The sequence below is a fragment of the Leopardus geoffroyi genome, chromosome C3 (assembly GCF_018350155.1).
Source record: "Leopardus geoffroyi isolate Oge1 chromosome C3, O.geoffroyi_Oge1_pat1.0, whole genome shotgun sequence".
NCBI lineage: Eukaryota > Metazoa > Chordata > Mammalia > Carnivora > Felidae > Leopardus > Leopardus geoffroyi.
Window position 1 is genome coordinate 108653594 of NC_059338.1, and position 22637 is coordinate 108676230.

At 33.6% G+C, this 22637-nt stretch overlaps 1 protein-coding gene across 12 annotated transcripts in view; it reads right to left on the bottom strand.

Moving 5' to 3' along the window:
- Positions 1–22637, bottom strand: part of VPS13B (vacuolar protein sorting 13 homolog B) — an 811203-nt gene that overhangs the window by 669085 nt on the left and 119481 nt on the right. For all 12 annotated transcript variants that reach the window (XR_006706367.1, XM_045454090.1, XM_045454093.1 and 9 more), the window contains 3 exons: positions 19335–19504; positions 16130–16324; positions 4090–4214 (listed from right to left, as the gene is read on the bottom strand). Coding sequence is in view for 11 of the 12 variants with exons in the window: in XM_045454090.1 (XP_045310046.1) it covers positions 4090–4214; positions 16130–16324; positions 19335–19504 (490 nt within the window). In the remaining variant the exon portion in view is untranslated. The remainder of the gene's footprint in view (positions 1–4089; positions 4215–16129; positions 16325–19334; positions 19505–22637) is intronic.

A 22637-nucleotide genomic window follows, 5' to 3' on the forward strand; every position in this document is an offset into this window, starting at 1 on the left:
AAAACTTCATTAAAGTACCTAACAACCTAACACTATATAAAAAAGTATTTTCTTTCAAATCGTATCCATTCTTTAATAATCTGCTTAGAAGTTACCATCTTCATGTTCTCCATGACTTTCTAAGCCAAAATAATTTTTCTCTGAACTTCCAAAGTATGTTGCACCTATCTCTCTATAAATGAGATCACATTTTTGAACCCTCAATTATAGGAGAAAATGAACTTAAGACTATAGTATAATTGCAATTTAACAAGCCTGGTAAGGAATAAATGGGGTTAATGAATATTTCATTAACTAGTTTAACCTTTTTTTTTTTTTTTAAGATTAAAAAAGCTCAGACACCCTTAATCATGTACAAGTCAAGGCCCAAAAGGAGACTTCCAAATTCCTCTCCCACTGTACCATTCTCAGATCAAGGACCAACCTTGACTTTGTTCAGACAATATTATTCCCATAGAAACTTCTGCACCCCAAACAATCTCCTGATGTCTAGATATCTACCCAATTCAACCAATAAAACCCAATTGTACTGCCACTTTCTCTCTGAAACCAACCACGATGTCGCAGGGAAATTTTCTACTTTCTTTAAACTAATAGGACATTTCACTTAAGCCTCAATTTTGCCATTGAAAGACAAATGTTTTCTTGTGTGTGTAGTGTCCTCTCCCACTAGACTAAGTTTTCATGCTCTGTGGATATCCCTTACCCTCACTGCATTCTACTGTATTCTTTCCCCAATTCCAATATGTACCACAATGCTTATCACAACATAGAAAATCAAAAAATATTTATGAATGACATCCAATCTCCCAAACAACTGAAGCTTCTTAAGGAAAAGGGAAAATGGCAAAGGAATAAAAAATAAATTGACACACACTTTAGATACTTATTTTTCAATTAAAATTACAGATCAAAAATGTGTAAATGGTCAATGTTCATGTAATAGAATACTGCATAATGACAAAAGCAAACAATCTAAAAACTACATTCTGCTGTCTGAATCTCCCAAACATTACTTTCAGTGACAGAGACCAGTCAAAAAGGAGAATATGTTGGATGATTCTATTTATGTCCAAGAATAGACAACACTAATCTCTATTATTAGAAATCAGAATAACAGTTAACCCTGCAGGAAGGTAAGTGAGAGAGGCTTTTGAGATGCTGATAATATTCTGCTCCTTGATCTTTCTGCTGGTTACCAAAGGTCCAATTCACTTATGAAACACCATAATTTATGCACTTTTCCATAAAATATTAGTATTTCAATTTAAAAGTTTGGAAATAAAGTTAATGTGTTTATTATAGTTTCCTCTGTTCTGAAAAAAAATGTTAACTCCAAGAATGTATCTAGAAGCCTAAAAGCATTATCACCACAGTAGAAATTTTTAAAGTATCTACAAGAGACCAAGCCTTAATCCTACTTAGAATAACATTATAATACTTTATTGCCCTTTAACCAATACTTTATTGCCTGCTTTTAAACATCCTCTTACTAAAAAGAGAGAAAAATTAAAATTTGAATTAACTGCTCAAGACTTCTGTCATTAAATATTATCATCACTATGTCTTTCCCACTATATCCTACATAATTTAATCCTGTTCTAAGGGACTAAAAGAATTAAAAGTTAACCTGATATAAAGTAATGAAGAAAAAAAATTTTGAAATGTTTATTTATGTTTAGAAACTGTGTAATACAGAAAGATAAAATATGACCAAAATATTTTGAAAAAAATAAATTCCAAGAAACTGGAGTTTAGTGTTAGCTTGTTAAAATATATTAACAGGAACATTCATACAGGAAAAAAATAACTTATTTTCAATGTTACTTAAACCATATATTTCTAAAAATTAGCAAAAATGATTAAAATAAATGTTAGTCTGAAATTTCACATATGATTAGCATCAATTTAGACATTTTTAAACAAAAAGTATAAAACTATTTTTCTGTTTTATATAAAATCTAGATTTCCATTACTAACTTACACATTCCAACTAAAATTTTTTTCAGTGTGGTATAAGGGTTTTAAAATCCATGGCCTATAGTAAATATGCTCTTCTTATTGAATAGATAGGTAGGTAGGTAGATAGATAAATATAAATATACATAGCATCATACATGTGCTTTAGGAAACTGGAATATAATTTTTAAAAATTCAAATGAAACGGCTTATATGATTTGAGGCAGGGAGATACCATACTGGGAACAGAATTGACATTAAATGATACAAACAGGGTGCCTTACTAAAATAATCCTCACTCACTACATGAGTTAAATAAAATTCTCAGTTCTCATATGATTTTGATTTAATGCAAGCACTATATGATATATTTTATCTGGGATCTTATTCATTTCATTTAACTAAAATACATATCAATTTAATGAGTTTTACATGTATTACTTTCAATTTAGAGTTGCTAAGAACAAATTATAGTTTATGGTCTATTAATTATGGGAAATAATATAAAGAAACTATTTCAAAGCAAAATACTCATGTAAAGCATAGAAAAACATCACTCGAATATCACAGAAGTGGTCTTAACTACAAAAAATCAAGTTACTTCCAAATATAAGCATTGTGTGATCTCATGCTTTTAGTATTTTAAATGGAATATTTTCTTCTAGATGTCAGCAGGCATATTTTCAAACACATTTGACAATACTTGCAGTAAGTCCTTCACATCCTTAAACTAAGCCTTGCCTATTTAAATACTCAATTTTTTTCATATGAAGGCTATAATTCATTTTGAAAATTTTGGCTTTAAAAAAAAGCTAAGTATTTTCTAAGGTAAATTGCACCGTTTCTAAAAATCTCAGTATTATAATGATAAATAAATCAGCACATAACTGAGATAACAGTACTTACAAACATCTATTAAAGTTGATAATCAACATACCAACTGGGACATATCCCATGGTATTTCTTAATAGATTGGAATATAAAATTTGGCTCAAATACAACATGTTATGTATATACAAATAAAAAGTTAAAAAGTAAATCTCTATACAACATAATATGGATGACTAAGGACAAAATTAAACTTATCAAGAGAAAATTAAGAATGATCATTTAATAATGGTTTCATGTTACAAAAAACAAAAACTGGTTCCAAGACTTAATTAACTGCAACTTCTATATTTTTTTAATTTTCTGGATCAATAGGCAAAATTTTTGAAGATTTGAGCAATTTATAAATTTCATTTTAAAAGTTATTAAAGAACTATATTTTTAATAAATGAAGTACTTTAGATAAAATATATTTTCTAGAAGTCATGTTGCTTTTCATAAATAACTAATAGAAATTAACAATCTGTAAAAATTAGCTTACTAATTAGGATGGGAAAGCAAAGATATATTCCATCCAAATAATAAAAGTAATCTAAATTTTAAAATGTAGAACTATTTCACTAGAATATATTTCATGTTTTGAAACCTTTTTTCATACCTTCAAGCAATTTTCTTTTTAATATATTAAAGTTTGTTTTCAATTAAAATTTAAGAAGTCATAACTACTGGCTTTCTTTCTATAAACCTCTTTCAATTTAAAGAAATACGACCTCCAAATAAAGGAACCTAAAAACAAATGAAAATATGGTCTAAAATCCGTTTCTTCTAAAATACATTAACTACAGACATATCAAATGTCTAATCTATGTTATGGGTATACTTTTCTCAGTACCTATGAATACACATGAAATTGTTATTTAGGTGACAAATACTTAGGCTTTGATATTAAATGGCAACTTTTAAAAATCTTTGTCCATATCCTCTTAAAAAGGCAAAAATAAGGTACTTGCCCTTACAGTTACTAGTACAGTATGAAGCAGCAACAGTTTACTCTAGTTCCAACATGGATTAACAGTTATTACCCCGACAACAGTTAACATTACCACAAAAGAGACTATGATCTAGTATACTTCAGGCATTAAAGAGAGATTTTTAGTGTCTCAGTAAAAGGCAGAAGAACTTCAGATATTTTTCTAAGGTTTTGTATAAAACTAACACACTTGCATAAGAGACGCGACTGAGTTTTTTCCCCTTCATAATACATGAAAATTGCCATAAGCCATATTTTAACATAATACTTACCAGCATGTGGGTAGTTTCAGAAGTTTAACATAAAGAGCAGTGCTGAAAGAGGGAATAATCGGTACAGGTAAGCAGTAAGATCCCCTACAATCCAAAGATGTCAGTCCTGCCTGGAAACCAAATATCTGAAACAAAAAGAAAAGATCCAAATGTTCACAGAGACAAAGTTTTAATAAGCACAGGATGAAATACGTCAGTTTCAATTTGCTCTACAACAGCTGCACACTAAATATGTTCCAATGTCTTTTTCCACTTCCCAAACATCAACATTTTCTTTTATTCAATTTAACATTGACTAAATCCAAATTAAGAGATTTAAACATACAGTATTTTTCATGTCCCTGAAAGATCACTGCGTCTTACTAACTCTAAGTTTCACATTTTGTTTCTAAACATAATTATTATTTAGTGTTTTATTGTCTGCTAAAATGCACACACTTTCTAGTAATATAAACTGTCTGTATTGTGCACATTGTAAAAATTAGTAAATTACTGTTAATATCATTTAATGCCTAAAAAACATTAATTACGACAAAAACAATCATAAAAATGTATTTTGCCTTCAACTTACATTATGCACACACAAAAAGGATATCCAAATATATCCTAAAATGTTACAAAGTACCACTTTCTTTTGTGAAAATTGTATGGCTAATGTTTTCACCCCAGGAAATTTGGTACATGACATACATTACTCTTCATATGTTTATACTTAAAACGAGATCACACTCAAAAATTTTAAAAGCATTCCTTAAAATTCCTGAACAGTATATTTGCTTTGAAGGAAGAACCAATATAACATCACATTTTACATGAACCACTATAGAGAACTTACTACAAATGAGTTCCAATTCGTTCCAATAATATAAAAGATAAACATCTCAAACATAAAACGCTAACACACAGGGATACAAAACAAAGTTACTGGTTTCCAACAACATACTAAAGTAAGTTAACCCTAACACTTATCTTTCCTTATTATTTTTTACTCCTTGGATTCATAAAGCACTGAATTTCCTATCTCTAGGATTTATATTAACTGATAAGTTCTACAATGAAACATGTTTAAGATTGTTCAATTTTCAAAAATACTTTCATTCAATGAACTTATAAACTGATGATCAATTTCTTTAAAAAGTATTAAACTATTCCCAAATGGTTTCAAAAAGCTATCATGTCCCTATCATTCAAACTGACAATGTCAAATCATTTCCTTTAAAGTCAGTTTTAAGTGAACAAAATAATTTTTTAGAAATGAGACGTTAGTTAGAATTACATATTTTTAGAGAAAAACTTCATTTCAAAGGATCTACCTAATTACTATCAAAGAAAATGAAAGTGAACACCTATTAATTCCTACAAATCCTACTGTCAACCACGTGGCAAGAAATACAGATTGAGAAAAAAATGTTTCTAATACTTAAATGATCAACCTTGAAAATTAAGTTATCCACATCCATTCTCTTTAAAGACTTGTTCTGAGCAATACTGTATGCAAAGAATTTTGAGGCACTGTGCAATTTCAGCATTTCACATTTCCTCTAAAAGGCCCATTGTAAAAGATTCTAAACTTTACAATTACTATGCCATTTAATAAAAAACATTTTAAAACATTGCCCAACCTCCAAATATTTCTAGACTATGAATAAGGTTAATATTTTATCATATTACATTATCTGTGTCCAACTAAGAACTCTCTCAAGGCACTTTCTAATATTCTATAAAATGCCCAAACAGTATAATCACCGACACTATCAGTAATTATACTCAGATGGAAACTGGGTGTAGAGGAGATCCCTGCTGGATGTTTGCAGAACTGCAAAAGACTCTGGGGAAACCATACCTTATTCTGTAATATTTTTTAAACTATTATTAAATTTGTATGCTGTTCAGAGACACTTCTAAGAGAACATTCAGGCAAATATAATGAAAGAAGGCCTACCTACTATATCAAAAGCAATTATTTCAGGGCAGCCTAGGTGGCTCAGTATTCAGGTGAGTGTCCAAATCTTGATTTCACCTCAGGTCATCATCTCACGGTCATGAGATCAAGCCCCACATAGGGCTCCAGGCTGGGAGTGCAGCCTGCTTAAGACTCTCTCTTCCTATCTCCCTCTGTACCCCCAAAACACACTCTTTCCCTCTTTCTCCCCCCAAAAATTATTCAAAATAACCAATTTCCAACTCTCTTTTTCATTTTTTAATATTTATTTATTTTTGGGAGACAGAAAAAGACAGTGCAAGCAGGGGAGGGGCAGAGAGAGAGAGGGAGACACAGAATCTGAAGCAGGCTCCAGGCTCCGAGCTGTCAGCACAGAGCCCAACGCGGGGCTCGAACCCACAAAGCATGGGATCATGACCTGGGCTGAAGTTGGACACCCAACCAACTGAGCCACCCAGGCGCCCCCAACTCTCTTTTAAATTACAATAACGAAGGGTCGCCTCCGTGGTTCAGTCCGTTAAGCGTCCGACTTCCCCTCAGGTCATGATCTCACCATTCATGTGTTGGAGCCCTGTGTTGGGCTCTGTGCTGACAGCTCAGAGCCTGGAGCCTGCTTCGGCTTCTGTGCCTCCCTCTCTCTCTGCCCCTAACTCACTCGTATTCTGTCTCTGTCTCTCTAAAAAATAAACATTAAAAAAATTTAGGGGCGCCTGGGTGGCTCAGTTGGTTAAGCATCTGACTTCAACTCAGGTCGTGATCTCATGGTTCATGAGTTTGAGCCCCGCATCGGGCTCTGTGCTGACAGCTCAGAGCCTGGAACCTGCTTTGGATTCTGTGTCTCCCTTTCTCTCTGCCCCTCCTCCGTTCACGTGCGCTCTCTCTCTCTCTGTCTCTCTCAAATATAAATAGATGCTAAAAAAAATGTTACAGTAATGAAATACATAGATTTATAATACCTACTTAACTAATTTGTCCACGGCCCTTAACCAACATTACAAAAACTTTATCTAGAAAAATGGAAACAGAGTATAAATTGAAGTTGCTTTCACCAAGGATGGTTTATATACTCAGAAACAGAGTAAAAGTACTGAACACTGCAACTAATCATCTGAACCAGCAAAAAATGTATGAAGCTGTAAGTGTAAACACCAATAAAAATTTTAGCTGAAGGAAAGGTCACCTTGAATAAGATGACTTATACATCACATTAAATGAACAATTCAACATGTAGTGCCACCTTTTAAAAAATCCAATTAGAATATTAAAAATTTATCATCTATATTTTAACACTTTACAATGTCCTTGAATTAACATAAATAGAAGAAACTGTAGATTTAGAAATATAAAAAATTTCCAGTAAGTTTTTAATAAAATTACTATGCTATAATATTCAATAATAAAAGGCAGAAAGTATAAAAACACACTAACTGTAAATGACAATGAAAACATACTAATTGTGATGTAAAATAAATCATTTTTATGCTATTGTCATTTTAAGACACCCGGTACAATAGTATAACCAACATCCTAAAGATATGTCCCTTTCTTAAAGGGACAGAAAAAAAATCAAGCATTGACTTCATGATGAAACTTCATCCATAAATCTGTTGCATTTCTATCACCAATAATGAAGCAGCAGAAGGAAAAATTAAGGAATCAATCCCATTTAAAATTGCACCAAAAACAATAAAATATCTAGAAATAAACCAAACCAAAGAAGTAAAAGACGTGTACTCTGAAAACTACACAATAATGATGAATGAAACTTAAGATGACATAAATAGAAAAATACCCCATGCTCATAGATGAAAACTAATATTGTTAAAATGTCTATACCACCCAAAGCAATCAACATATTTAATCCAATCCCTATCAAAATACTACCAGCATTTTTCACAGAGCTAGAAAAAAACAATCCTAAAATTTGTATGGAACCACAGAAGACCCCAAATAGCCAAAGCAATCGTGAAAAAGAAAAACAAAACTGGAGGCATCACAATTCTGAACTTCCAATTATACTACAAAGCTGTAGTGATCAAGACAGTGTGGCACTGTAACAAAAATACACACTTAGATCAATGGAACAAAATAGAAAACCCAGAAATGAAGCCACAACTATATGGTCAATTAATCTTTGACAAAGAAGGAAAGAACATCCAATGGGGAAAAGTCACTTCAGCAAATGGTATTGGGAAAACTGGACATGAACATACAGAAGAATGAAACTGGACCACTTTTTTACACCATACACAAAAATAATTCAAAATGGATTAAAGACCTAAATGTGAAACTTGAAAACATAAAAATCCTAGAAGAGAACACAAGCAGTAACCTTTTTGACATCAGCCATAGCAACTGCTTTTTAGATATGTCTCCGAAGGCAAGGGAAACAAAAGCAAAAATAAACTTTTGGGACTGCATCAAAATAAGAAACTTCTGCAGAGCAAAGGAAACAATAACACTAAAAGGCAACCTACAGAATCGGAGAAGATATTTGGAAATGACATACCCAACAGTGATTTAGTATCAAAAATATATAAAGAACTTATCAAACTCAACACCCAAAAACCAAATAACCCAAATAAAAAATGGGCAGAAGACATGAATACGTATGTCTTTTTCCAAAAAAGACATCCATATGGCCAACAGACACATGAAAAGATGTTCAATGTTGCTCATTATGAGAGAAATACAAATCAAAACTGTAACAAATACAAATACAAAACTCAAACCTGTTAAAATGGCTAAACTCAAGAACACAAGAAACAACAGATGCTGGCAAAAACGTGGAGAAAGGGGAACCCTCTTGCACTGTTGGTGAGAATGTAAACTGGTGCAGCCACTCTGGAAAACAGTATGGAAGTTCCTCAGAAAGTTAAAAATAGAACTACCCTACGACTCAGCAATGGCACTACTAGGTATTTACCTAAAGAATACAAAAATACTAATTCAAAGGGATACAAGCATCTCAATGTTTATATAGCAGCAGCAGCCACAACAGCCAAATGATGGAAAAAGCCCAGATACTCATGGACTAGTTAATGGATAAAGATGAGGTATATACATATACACACACAATGAAGTATTACCATACAGCCATAAAAAAGAAAGAAATCCTGTCATATGCAACAACTCAGATGGACCTATAGGTTATTACACAAGTAAAATAAGTCAGAAAAAAATACCACATGCTTTCACTTCTATGTGGATTTTAAGAAAGAAAACAAATGACCAAAGGGTAAAAAAAGAGAAAGGCAAACCAAGAAACATGCTCTTAACTATAGCAAACAAATTTATGGTACCATAGTGGAGATGGGTGGGGGAATGGGTTAAATAAATGATGGGATTAAGGAGTGTACTTGTGACGAGCACCAGGTGTTGTATGGAGTATTGAATCACTATGTTGTACACCTGAAATTAACATTACATGTATACTAACAGGAACTTATATGAAACCTTTTTTAATATTTAAAAAATATATAAAATAGCACAGCTGCTATTCATAATCATATGCTGTGTATTTAAAATTAAACATGGAGCACCTAGGTGGTTCAGTCAGCTAAGTACATCTGACTTTGGCTCAGGTCATGATCTCATGATTTGTGGTTCGAGCCCCACATCAGGCTCTGCACTGACAGTGTGGAGCCTACTTGGGATTCTCTTTCTCTCCACCCCTGTCCCGGTCTCTTTCTCTCTCAAAATAAATAAATAAACTTAAAATTTTAAAACCAAAAAAATAAAAATAAATAAAATTAAATTAAACATAAAATTACAATATTATTTAGCACTCCATTTCAGGCTATATATAGAAAATAAAATCAGTGAAGTTAACAGGTATTCACATATCATGTTTTTACCACCATTATCCATATAACCCAAAATGTGGAAATAACCGAAGTGTTCATCAATGAAAGAGTGTATTTACAAAATGTGGTACATAAATACAATGTAGTATTATTCAGACTCAAACTGTAAGCAAGTTTAAATTATGCTATGACATAGATGAATCTTAGAAACAGTATCTTAATACAACAGTTAAATGGACATTCATCATATGATTCCACTAATATGAGGTACTAAGTAGTCAAATTCATAGAAACAAAGGGTAGAATGGTGGTTACCCAGGGACAGAGGAGAGAGGACTTGGAATAATTTAATAAAGTTTTAGTTTGGGTTCATGAGAAGATTCTGGCGATGGATGGTAATGACACTTGCACAATTATGAACGTAGTTACTCTCCTGAACTATACAACTAAAAATTCTGTGACTGGTAATTTTTATGTTTTTTTGTTTTCCTTTGTTTTGTTTTTTAAGTAATCTCTACTCCTAATGTGGGCCTCAAACTCACAACCCAGAGATCAAGAGTTGCATCCTCTACCAAATGAGTCAGCCAGGCACCCTGGTAATTTTTATGTTAAGTGTATTTTACAAAAATAAAAAAAGTAAAACAGTAAAAAAAAAAAAAAAAGTTAATCCATTTACAGAAATACATTGGAATAAGCAAAAACTAAAGAAATAAGGATTATAGTGAAAATTCTACAGAATAATGAACATTTGGGGAAGGAAAAGCCTTCAGGAGGTGGAATCAGATCTAGTTGATTAAAAACTGAACCTCAGAGCTAAAACTGCTTAGATATTAAATAAACCACCTCATTTCACATATGGGAAAGTGAGGTCCAATAAAGATAAAGGACCTCTTCAAAACTCCATATTGCCAGAACAGCAATTTGATGCTTCATTTGAGTTAGCTCACATATTAGCTCACAATTTCACTCTGCCTCCCTCCACTTCCTCTTTCCCCTCTCAAAAAAGTATGCTAGATTCTCCACTTATTCTTTTTTAATTTTTTTTAATGTTCATTTATCTTTGGCAAAGACTGACAGAAAAACACAGTACAAATGGGGGCAGACAGAGAGGGGACCACAGAATCCAAAGCAGGCTCCAGGCTCTGAGCTGTCAGCACAGAGCCCAATACAGGGCTCGAACCCATGGACCACGAGATCATGACCTGAGCCAAAGTCTGACACTTAACCAACTGAGCCACCCAGGTGCCCCTCCACTTAATTCTTAAAGAAAAAACTTTCTCACCACTATCTCTTCTCCAACCTTCAGTAAAATTCCATTTCTCGTCTTTAATCAGCAAGTATCTTGACAGAGAAGCCTGGAGAATGCTGCATTTTTTTTCATTGCCTACTCATTTTTTAAACCCTCTAAATCTAGTTTTTGCTCATGTATCCACTGAAACAAAAAAGCTCTGGACTGAAAATGACAATTACGTTTTTTTCTTAGGGAGAGAAATTAAATATTTTCTCTTCACTTAGCCCACTAACAATTTAACTGAGAAAATAAATCATTTTTTCATTACCCAGAATTTTTAAAATATGAATACTGTCATTCTGTCAACTACACTTTTTTAAATATAATTTATTGTCAAATTGGCTTGTCACCTACACTTTTAAAGAAACAAAATCCTTCAGAATACCTAATGAATGCTTGTAACTCAGTAACAGACAATTCAAAAATGGGCAAAAGATCCGAATAGGTATTTCTCCAAAGAAGATATATCTAAATGGCCAATAAGCACATGAAAAAAAAACGTTCAACATCACTAAACATTATGAAAACATATATCAAAATCAGAACGAAATACCATTTTACGACCACTAAGATGAATAAAATCAAAATAACCGACAATAACAAGTATTAGTGAAGATGTGAAGAAGTAAAAAATGTGGTGATAGTAGAACAGGAAAAACAATTTAATAATCCTTTTGGGAAAAAAGTTCTGTGGTTCCTAAAAATGTTAAAAATAGAGTTACCATTTGACCAGACAACTCCACACCTAGGTATATACCCAAAAGAAATGAAAACCTGTCTTCACACAAAAATCTATACACGGATGTTCATAACTACATTGTTCACAATAGCCAAAAACTAGAACCAACACAAATGCACATCAACAGATAATTGGATAAACATACAGTATATTCATATAATATTATTCTTCGGCCATAAAAAAGGAATAAAATCCTGATACATGCTACAATATGAATGAACCTTAAAAGCATTATGCTAAGTGAAAAAAGCCAGACACAAAACAGCATATGCTGCAGGATTTCTTTTATATATGTCGAGGGGGTGCCTGAATAGCTCAGTTGGTTAAGCATTGGACTCTTTGATTTTGGGCTCAGGTCAAGATCTCACGGTCATGAGATGCAGCCCCAAGTCAGGCTCTGCACTGGGCGTGGAGCCTGCTTGAGATTCTCTATCTTCTCTCTCTCTCTCTCTCGCTCTCGCTCTCCCTCCTTCTCAAGAGAAGAAAAAGAAAAAGAAAAAGAGAAAAAGAAGAAAAAGAAAGCGAAAATGTCCAGAATAGGCAAATACATAGAAACAGAAAGTAAGTTAGTGATTACAAGGGGTAGGAGGGGAGGAGTTAAATTTGGGATGTCTCCTGTCCACTTGTTTGTTATACCTTTATCTACTTGTTATATTTCATATATCCAAGAACAATCTTTAGCATTATTTTGTTTTCTTCATTTACATAAATGGTGCCATACCTATGTATACCATTACGCTTCCTAGGATTCCCGCCAAAAATTACACTGGAGAGAGCTATCCCTGTGAGCATATCCAGACCTCCAGTTGTGTATATTTCCATATGCAAAAATTTCTCTGGGGCAGGGGTCAGCAAACCACAAGTCAAATTTCACCCAATGCCTGTTTTTGTACTGCCTACAAGCTATGAATAATTTTTACATATGAACATTCATAATCCATTTGGTGACAAGGAACACTAAGTGGGAACCCCAATGAGGTGAAATGTTACCCCAAGAAAAAGAATTCCATTCTTCTCATTAGTAAAACTGTATTATGAAAAAAGTGTACACTAAAACATTTTTACTTTCATCAACTCAAAATCTGTGGAAATTTGTTCTCTTATTAAGTATTATATAAGATACTAAATTTTGTATCTTGGTCCACAAAGTCTAAAATAGTTACTGTCTGATCTTTTAAAGAAAAGTTTGTTGACCCTTGCTTTAGGATAGACATTGAAAATTGGAATGGATGGGTATGAGGCAGATTTTTTTCAAATTAGATCCTGCAGAAGTACTCTCCAAAATGATACCAATTTATACACTTACCAGACATGTATAAAAGCACCATTTCTCCAAACCCCCAGAGAATACTATTTTGTTGAGGTTGAAAATTACCAAATCTACAAACTCCAAGGGTTTTGATTCTACTATAATTTCTTTGATCTCTCTGAAGCATCTGCCATAGCTGATCCTTATGAGTAACAAGGCCTAAAATTTATATATTATTGTAGTTTATAGGGTGCTTTCATGAAGTTACTTTCTTCATGTTTCAATCATCAGATGCTTTTCAATGTCCTTGCTACTTGATGCTACACACACACACACACACACACACACACACACACACACACACACACACACATTTAAAGGATGGGTTTAGCAGTTAAACAGAGAGGACTTGATAAGACATACAAAAGTAAGTTCCATCTGCGAGTTTTCTTCACACATCCATGCGAACTCTCCCAATTAAAAAATTTAATTATAGGGGCGCCTGGGTGGCTCAGTCAGTTAAGTGACTGACTTCAGCTTAAGACATGATCTCACAGTTCATGGGTTTGAGCCCCAGCACTCTGTGCTGACAGCTCATAGCCTAGAGCCTGCTTAGGATTCTGTGTCTCCCTCTCTCTCTGCTTTTCCTCTGCTCGCAGTCTGTCTCTCTCAAAAATATTTTAAATAAACATTTAAAAAATTTTTAAGAAAAAAATAAAAATAAATTTAATTACATTAAATTGATGCTACACACCATTTCACCACAGTCACTATAGTAAAATTTAGGTATACAAAAGTAAAACTTGAGCATTTAAGTATTTAACTGAAAATTACTTAAGGCCTAAAATGCCACACACATGAAAATAACATTTAAAACCTCTACTATAATATTTTAGCACTATAATAGGAAAATTTATCTTTGGAAACCTTCTCAAAGGTTATAGTAATTATGCCAAGTAACATGAACTGCTATAAACTTTACAACAAATCAGTATTTTGAGTCAGTTCCAAACAGTCCAAATAAAAACTAAAACTCTCTATACCAAATCCTGAACATTTAAAAATGTACCAGGCCACTGAACAAGCACCCAAAATACAATAACATACTCAAGACTCAAGGCTTTATATTTTAAAGTATTCAATATTCTTAATGTCAATGACGAGTTTTTCTACATATAATATTCTTGCTCTGCCCAACAACAAACTTCCTGGAATACTTAACTTACCCATTATAGATAGCTCTAGTCAAATTAACCAAAATATAAAAGACAACTTTTATGTGTAAAAGCAAAAGACCTTTTCCCAAAACATAAATTTATCTAGATTATACTAGAATTAAGTGAGCTTTTAACTTATTAACAACAGTAGTAGTAAACAACAATCCCAGTAGCTTTTAGGTCAGTATGGAGGACGACCACATTGGTGACCATTGGCTTTGGTGACCATTCTCTTAAAGGATGGGACATGCCTTATTCATCTTTAATGCTGAGTGTCTGCACTATGTAAAGAACTTAATATTTACCAAACTGATGAACCCTACATAAGCAGAATACCTTGGAAAGGTTACTGAACTGCCTAAAATTAGTCCTGTTTCAACAAAACAAGGCAAATATTCTGAACATTATAATCTGATATTCAAGTCATAAAAATATTTGGAAAAATACACTTCAGTGAATTACAAAAATGAATAAAAAAGCACAAATATAAAATATTACCTATACATCTAGCTTTCAAAAATACTTTCTGCTACTCTCCACATGACATAAAACACTGTGATAAATAATTCCAATAATGGCTCCTATGAATCACACTTTCCTGTATCCACACCCCTTTGAAAGAGGGTCACTCTCATCAAGGGAGTAGAGTCGCCACCATCTTCTTAAAAATGGGCTTCACATGGACTTCTAGGAAATCACGTTATTCTACTCTACATGGTTTGAAAACAAATTTCAACATCTTAAACTAGAGGTGATCTAAAACTGTTACATTTATATTGGTTTCTTTATGCCCTACAAATCTGTAAATATTTTAAAACTTTGAAACATGGAACAATGAAGCATAAACCAATAAAATCAGGAATATGCTTTTGGAGTTCTCTAATTTTGGAGTCCTTTACATGAAATTTAGTGCATCTAGTACTTATGCTTGAATTCAAGTTTGTATAGTTTGCTTTAGTCCATAAAAGAATTTGATTAGATATATGTTGTCTCTACTTAAACTATACATCTGTGTTTGCTTAGCAAAACTACTTATTACTCAACATTTGGGTTTATTTATGTACCTATACTGGAATGCATTATTTATGCATTATGCCTCCCAATAATTTCTGTAACTTGATTTAAAGCATTAAGGGTTCTCCTTTTGTGTCAAGAAATTAACATCAATTCAGTAACAGGAAAGTAACTAAAAAAAACAAATGTGCTAATCCTTTATAAAGCATTATCTCACATAAATGCTCCCCTCAAAGAAATCATAAGTTTTTTAAAACATACCTATAAAATGGGGTGCCTGGGTGGCTCAGTTGGTTAAGCATCCGGCTCAGGTTGTGATCTCACAGTTTGTGAGTTCAAGACTCAAGTCAGGCTCTGTGCTGACAGCTCAGAGCCTGGAGCCTGCTTCAGATTCTGTGTCTCCTCTCTCTGCCCCTCCCCTACTTGTGTTCTGTCTCTCTCTCAAAACAAATTAATAAATATAAAAAAATTAAAAAAAAATCCCTATAAACTAAGTGGTCCTTCACACTAATAATTACCATCGGTGACATACAAAATCTTCAAAAATCATAATTAACATTATCTTATAAACATCAAGCCATTAATCCCAAATAAATGAAGAAGTAACTTCAAAAGAGGTACACTTTTATTTAATTATGTTGAATAATGAATATCTATTATATATCATTTAAATCTCATCTTATGGGATACTAACTCTGAAGTTACAACTCCAGGAAAAAAGCTATTTAATTAATTCTCCGAGAGCCAAAGAGGTACTAATAAACAAAATTCACTTTTCCTACCTTAAGGTAGCAGTGTGCATAGCAATAATGAAGCAAATTATCAGATGGCTGAGTAAGATTGCTGACCACATGCACCAACTGTTCAGCATACATTGGCACAGAATGTTCCAGATTAATTTTATCCACCAGTATCTGAATGGATGGCAAAGGCCGAAGAGACTGGAAGTTTGTAGTATTCATGAAGTTACTTGAGTTCTAGAAAATAATAGAGTTCAATTTATATTTCAGGAAAACAGTGATTGGCATGCAATCCCCCCTATATAAGTCTCAGACTAGCATTTTTTGCAATGTTATCAAATCAATCTACAAAATGATGACTTTCTGTGGGACTCTTTTACCATAACCAAATATAAACATCTTCTACATATTTTTAAGTATGTCCTAGATTTCAAAAAATGTGTATTTATTGTAAAATTATTACTAACCATTTAGCTAAACTTTTTATTTTTCAATCAACTGGAAGAGTTCACTATGTGTGCTTCAGCACATTTAAAGGTATTTTCCTATGCTCGACCATTCCTAAATATTGTCCTAGGTATCTCAGAGCCAGCCACCATTTGTCTTCTTGTCCTTTATTCATATTTAGATGACTAAGAAACCAAGAAGACTACTCACACAAGAAGTAAAATTTGCAGGATGGAAAAATCCCCGATCCATATCTACTAAAAATACATGCTAAAGGCTCATAAAATCCTAAGAATTTTGCATTAGTCTTGGTACTTTCAGTGTTACAGAACCTTTCCAAGCTTCCAAATAAATGCAGGTAGGTTGCAAGATGTCCAGAGTATGAACCCTGATTAGCAAGCAACCCCTTCGGGTCTTAGAAATAACTTAGTCCCCTAAAATGCCATACTGTCATTCTCAAAGAGGTACAATATGACCTTCCATCCAGACGTACATGAAAATACGTGTGACAAGAGTGGCTTCACGGTTTTGCCTGTCTTTCATTGTCACAATAATTGGGGAGCAATACTAGGATTTAGCAGGCACTGGCTAAAGGTGGTAAATGCTAATGCAATACTTATCAACTCCAAAAAGCCAACAGTGCCATTACTCACAAACACTGTGCCTATAAGTGACTAAGTTGAACATGGTTGAACATGCTTTTCTGACTATTAGTAATTTTTAAATGACACTTATTAAGAAATTACTTTTTCAAGTGATTTTATTTTGGATTACTGAGGTATACCATATGGTAAAGCATACAAACATTAAGTGAAGAGCTCAACAAAATTTTACATCTGTAACCACCACCCATTTCAAGCATTCTAGAACGCTCTCCTATATCCCTTCCCAGGCAACATATTGGATCGCCACCAGAGGTAGCCAATACTCACTCTCATTACAATCACCACAGATTAGTTTTACCTATTCTTGAACTTTATGGAATCATACAGTACATACTTATTACTGCCTGCTTTCATTCAACATACCATCTATAAGAATTATCTATGTTGTTCTATTCTTGACGTTAACACTTATTATGAAATAACCATTTCTAAAAATGTTTCTTGGTCTTAAGCTCTACAATTTTCCAGTATTAGATTAGCCATACTGTTTTTCCTTGGATTTGCATTTAAATGATACATCTTTTTCCATCCCATTATTTCTAACTTGTGCTATAGTTTTCAGTTCCAGAATGTTTTGGTTCTTTTTTTATGGATCGAGGTCTCTTCTGAAACCTTCTACCTTTTTGTCTCTTTCTTGAACTCATTAACCATAGTTGTTTTGAAGTTCATGTCTAATATTAATATACTTTTTCTCCATTGACATTTTCCCCAGACAGTCTCTTTACCCAGCAATACAACTGCCAGTGGATGACAGGGCACAGATACACAAAATGAAACTACTGTATAATAGGCAACTGACTTCCTGTCATACTTCCACAAATTCTTCTCAAAGTTAGGATACTTTTTCCTTCTATCATTATCATTATGTAGATATCAAAAGAAATCTAGCCAAAAGAATAAAAATAACAAATAACAGCTTATTATGTATATGGCAAATGCAGAAAGCAATACATTGTGTATGGCCTAAAACAAATATTTATCATCCAGGAAGTCCTCATTGACAACAACAATAGTAATTACTATTGTGTTCTTAATATGTGCAAAATCGTTCATGTGCATTATCTCATTTATTATTAAAAATAATTCTAAGAGCTAGGTACTGTAAGGGAATACCTCTGTGCCACCCTGACAATCTTCCACAAATCTATGTAGACCACACAAAGGCAGGATGCAACCACAGCAGACCTAAGCCTTGGTAGAACATCCCATGACTCTCAGACCATGAGAAGATAGGTGGTCTTGCAAAGAATTTTTTTATTTTTTCTAATGTTTATTCAATTTTGAGAGAGACAGATCATAAGCAGGGGAGGGGCAGAGAAACACAGACACAGAATCTGAAGCAGGCTCCAGGCTCTGAGCTGTCAGCATAGCCCGATGCGAGGCTCAAGCCCACGGACTGTGAGATCATGACCTGAGCCACAGTTGGGACACCCAATCAACTGGTCCAGTCTTGCACAGATCTTCTAAAAAACCACTTCTCACCTTCTTCTCTTGAGGGAGACTGCTAGTACTATCCCTCATTCAGGTGAGACACAGAGTTTCCACTTACCCCTCTCAGGGTACAGCTGTAGCTACACAACTGCTTAGATGAAGTGTGGAATTGAACTCTTGACAACAGGGTATCCTACCATGTGTGCTGCATGTCATTTTGGCCCTCTGGTTTCAAGGTCATCCTGAAAGGGACATGGCAAGCTGACACCATTAATGATTTGTTTTTGCTGTCTATATGTAAGTAATAAACCATCTGAATCTACCTAGGCTTGTTGCTTCTTTACTAGCTAGCTGAATCTGTCAGCCCACCTGAAAAATGTTTTTTTTGTTGTTGTTTTCAGAAATAAGTTTAGAAATAAAAGCAAGGTGTCATAGTTTGTATGTGGACTGACCTCTAGACCCATGCTCTTCAACATTTCTTTATACAGCCTTAGCTTGAGATTTAAAAATATGCATATACACATGCATATACACATACACACACACAACTTTCTAAGAATTAACAATCATAGTTACATTGCTTTAACATCACCATGGATAAGTATATAAGCACATACTCTTTTACTCAATCACCTTCCTTACAATAGCATAGGACCTACAAATATGCATATATGAGGAAAAAAGTAGTAAACTCCAAAATATACCTTTTCTCCCATAATGACAGGCAACAAATGATCCAACAAGTTGAATTCAGCCATGAAAATAGTACAGGTACATTTGAGGAGAGTAATACTTGTATGTCGGGTAGGAATATATTCCTCCAAAGATGCCACTTCTTCAGGATTCAGTGTGGTTTCATTTTCATCCTTAATATCTAAAATGAAATAATACAAATATAATAAAAAATTGTTTTAAATAATTTTTTTAAATGATTAATTAACTGGTTCCCAAATTTTAAGGTCAAATTGTATTTTTCTTTTCAACAATGAAACAGTTGAAAAATAATGTTAACTTTAACAAATACAAGTTACATTACTATAGAATATAAATTTATGTCTTTACTATATAAAAATTTACATATTTTAAGATATTTTTAATATTTTAAAGAAATTTTTAATCTCTTTTGTTAAAAGAATAACAGCTTCTGTTCGTTAAAACACCAGTAAGATAATGCAAAAGCAAGCCACAAACAGGGAGAAGATATTTGCTGTAGATAGATAGATGGACTCAGAGCATACTATCAAAGGACTCAGAGCATACTAAAAACTGCAAAACCACATAAAAATCATTAATGAACCATTCAATAGAAAAATAGGTGAAAAAAACATCTGAACAAGCAAAAGATAATATATCCAAATGGACAAAAATTCTATCAAAAGCTAGATAATATCATCAATTATCAGATAAATGCAAACGTAATAGCATTGCAAACCCATTAGAATGGTTAAAATGAAAAAGACTACTACTAAGTGCTGGCAAGCATGCAGCAAACTTTTTACATAGCCACATAGCAAATATTTTATGTTTGTGGGCCATATAGTGTGTCAAACTACTCAACTCTGCCACTGTAGCACAAAAGCAGCCACAGACAATACATAACTGAATGAGCATGATTATGTCTTAATAAAACTTTACCTATAGAAACTGAATATTAAATTTCACATAGAGTTCATGCGTCATAAAGTGTAATTCTTTTTTTTTCCAACCATTTAAAACACAAAATCCATTATCAGCTCATCTGTTGCACAAAAAGAGGCAGTAAGTCATAGTTTGCCAGCCCCCAATCAAAAGCAATTAAAACTCTTCAAACCGCTGATAAGAGCATAAAGGGGTTTAACCACTTGGGAAAACAGTTTGGAATTATCTTCTAAAAGTGAACATATGTAATCCTTTTACCTAAGTGATTCCACTCTTCCATGCCCAAAAGTACACATTTACCAAGAGGCATGTACTAGAATGTTTGTGGCATCACTATCATAATAACCAAAAACTAGAAACTACTCACCAACATAATGGATAATTAAGTTATAGTATATTCATATAAAGGGATACTATATAACAATGAAATGAATCTCATAATTTAAGCTCAAGCCAGTGACAAAAGATACATACTGTGTGATTCCATTTACATGAATTATAAAATAAGCAAAATAACTAAATCCATGTTAGAAGTAAGGAGAATGGTTTTCCCTGGGGTCAGAGGAGTAACCAGAGGAGAGCACAAAGGGGACTTCTGAAGTGCTGCTAAATCACCATTTCTTGAACAGTTATACAAATGTGGTTAAGTCTGCAAAATTCACGGAACTATACCCCTACACATTAATAGTTTAAAAATGGAGAATTAAGTCCTTAAGATTAAATACATATGCACTCATATCAAGTAGCTCTTACTTTGCACAGTTCTGATATGTATGAACGAATTTGTTACCTTGTTTTAGTTAAAAATGCCAGTCCCCCCCCACAAAAAATAGTTCAAGTATCAGTTACCACAGTATAACTACTTAAAGTACAAGACTTACTACTAGTTCTTCTTTCCATAAATCATAACATAAAGAAAAAATGTGCATCATGATCAGTGATCAATCATGTCACTTCTTTCAAAGTCTGTCAGGTTTGGTTACTGGTATCTCATACCTGTTATTTAACTATGTATAGACAGCAAAGCATGCAGTTGTATTGCCTCCTTGTTTACCAGTGATAAACCTATGTGACATTTTGCAAAAATGTATAATTTAAACAGAACTGCCAATCAAAGATGAAAGTGCAGCAAAGAAACATACTGGTAACATACAAGGAGTTAGGGAAGAAACAGGTGACTTCCCTGTTGTGGGAATATCAACAGCAGATCATTGGAAAGACTCTTGCTATGTAGCTAGGGGAACTTAGTGAAGAAAAACTGATGTTGATGAAGAAAGTGGTTGTGATAAAAAGAATGAAGGTATCTGAAGATGTCCCAGAAGATACCCCAAACAAAACACTTCCCATTAAAGGAACTCTCAGAGGTGTTCACAACATTGAAAGTGTACAGGAATCTAATCCAAACTTGGAAGTGTAACAATTTGCTAAAATACAGGAAAGATGATTACTCTATATTCTAAATTCTATGACAAGACAAGCACCATTTAAACTACTTTTTTTTTTTTTACAAAGAAATAAAACTCTTTCTTACTATTCTCTTACTATTCTCTTCCCCATTTTTTTTCATTTCTATACATTTATACCAATAGTAAGAGAGATTTTCGTGTTTTGACAGAAATATCCAAAAGTGTGAAACAATTTCAATTTGTGCATACACACACACACACACAATCATGTTTTTGAGATGATAAACAGCTTCAGATAAAAATTCATGTTATATATACGTGTGTGTGTGTATGTGTGTAGGGCATAATTCCACTGTAGAAGAAACTGCTAATTACAACCTTTCTTTTCGCAACAAAACCCTCTGAACTTTAGTATTGAAACTCCCAGAAACTGGGGCGCCTGGGTGGCGCAGTCGGTTAAGCGTCCGACTTCAGCCAGGTCACGATCTCGCGGTCTGTGAGTTCGAGCCCCGCGTCAGGCTCTGGGCTGATGGCTCAGAGCCTGGAGCCTGTTTCCGATTCTGTGTCTCCCTCTCTCTCTGCCCCTCCCCCGTTCATGCTCTGTCTCTCTCTGTCCCAAAAATAAATAAACGTTGAAAAAAAAAAAATTAAAAAAAAAAAAAAAGAAACTCCCAGAAACTATACTTTCCAGCCTCCCCTGCTGTTAGCTATAGGGACATGTTACTAAGTTTTGGTCAATGGGTGACAGAGCCATATTATGAAATGAAACTACATACCTACCATTTTCTCTTGTTCCCCCTTTCCTGTTGATTCAAATTCAATATTGTAATGGTGGGCCAACACTTACCATATAGAGGAGACGTGTCTCAGAGAATGGTAGATTAACAAGACAGAAGGAATTCTGGGTCTAAGACAACCTCCTGGAACAGTTACCCTAATCCACTAGAGCACCTACCAGCTTGG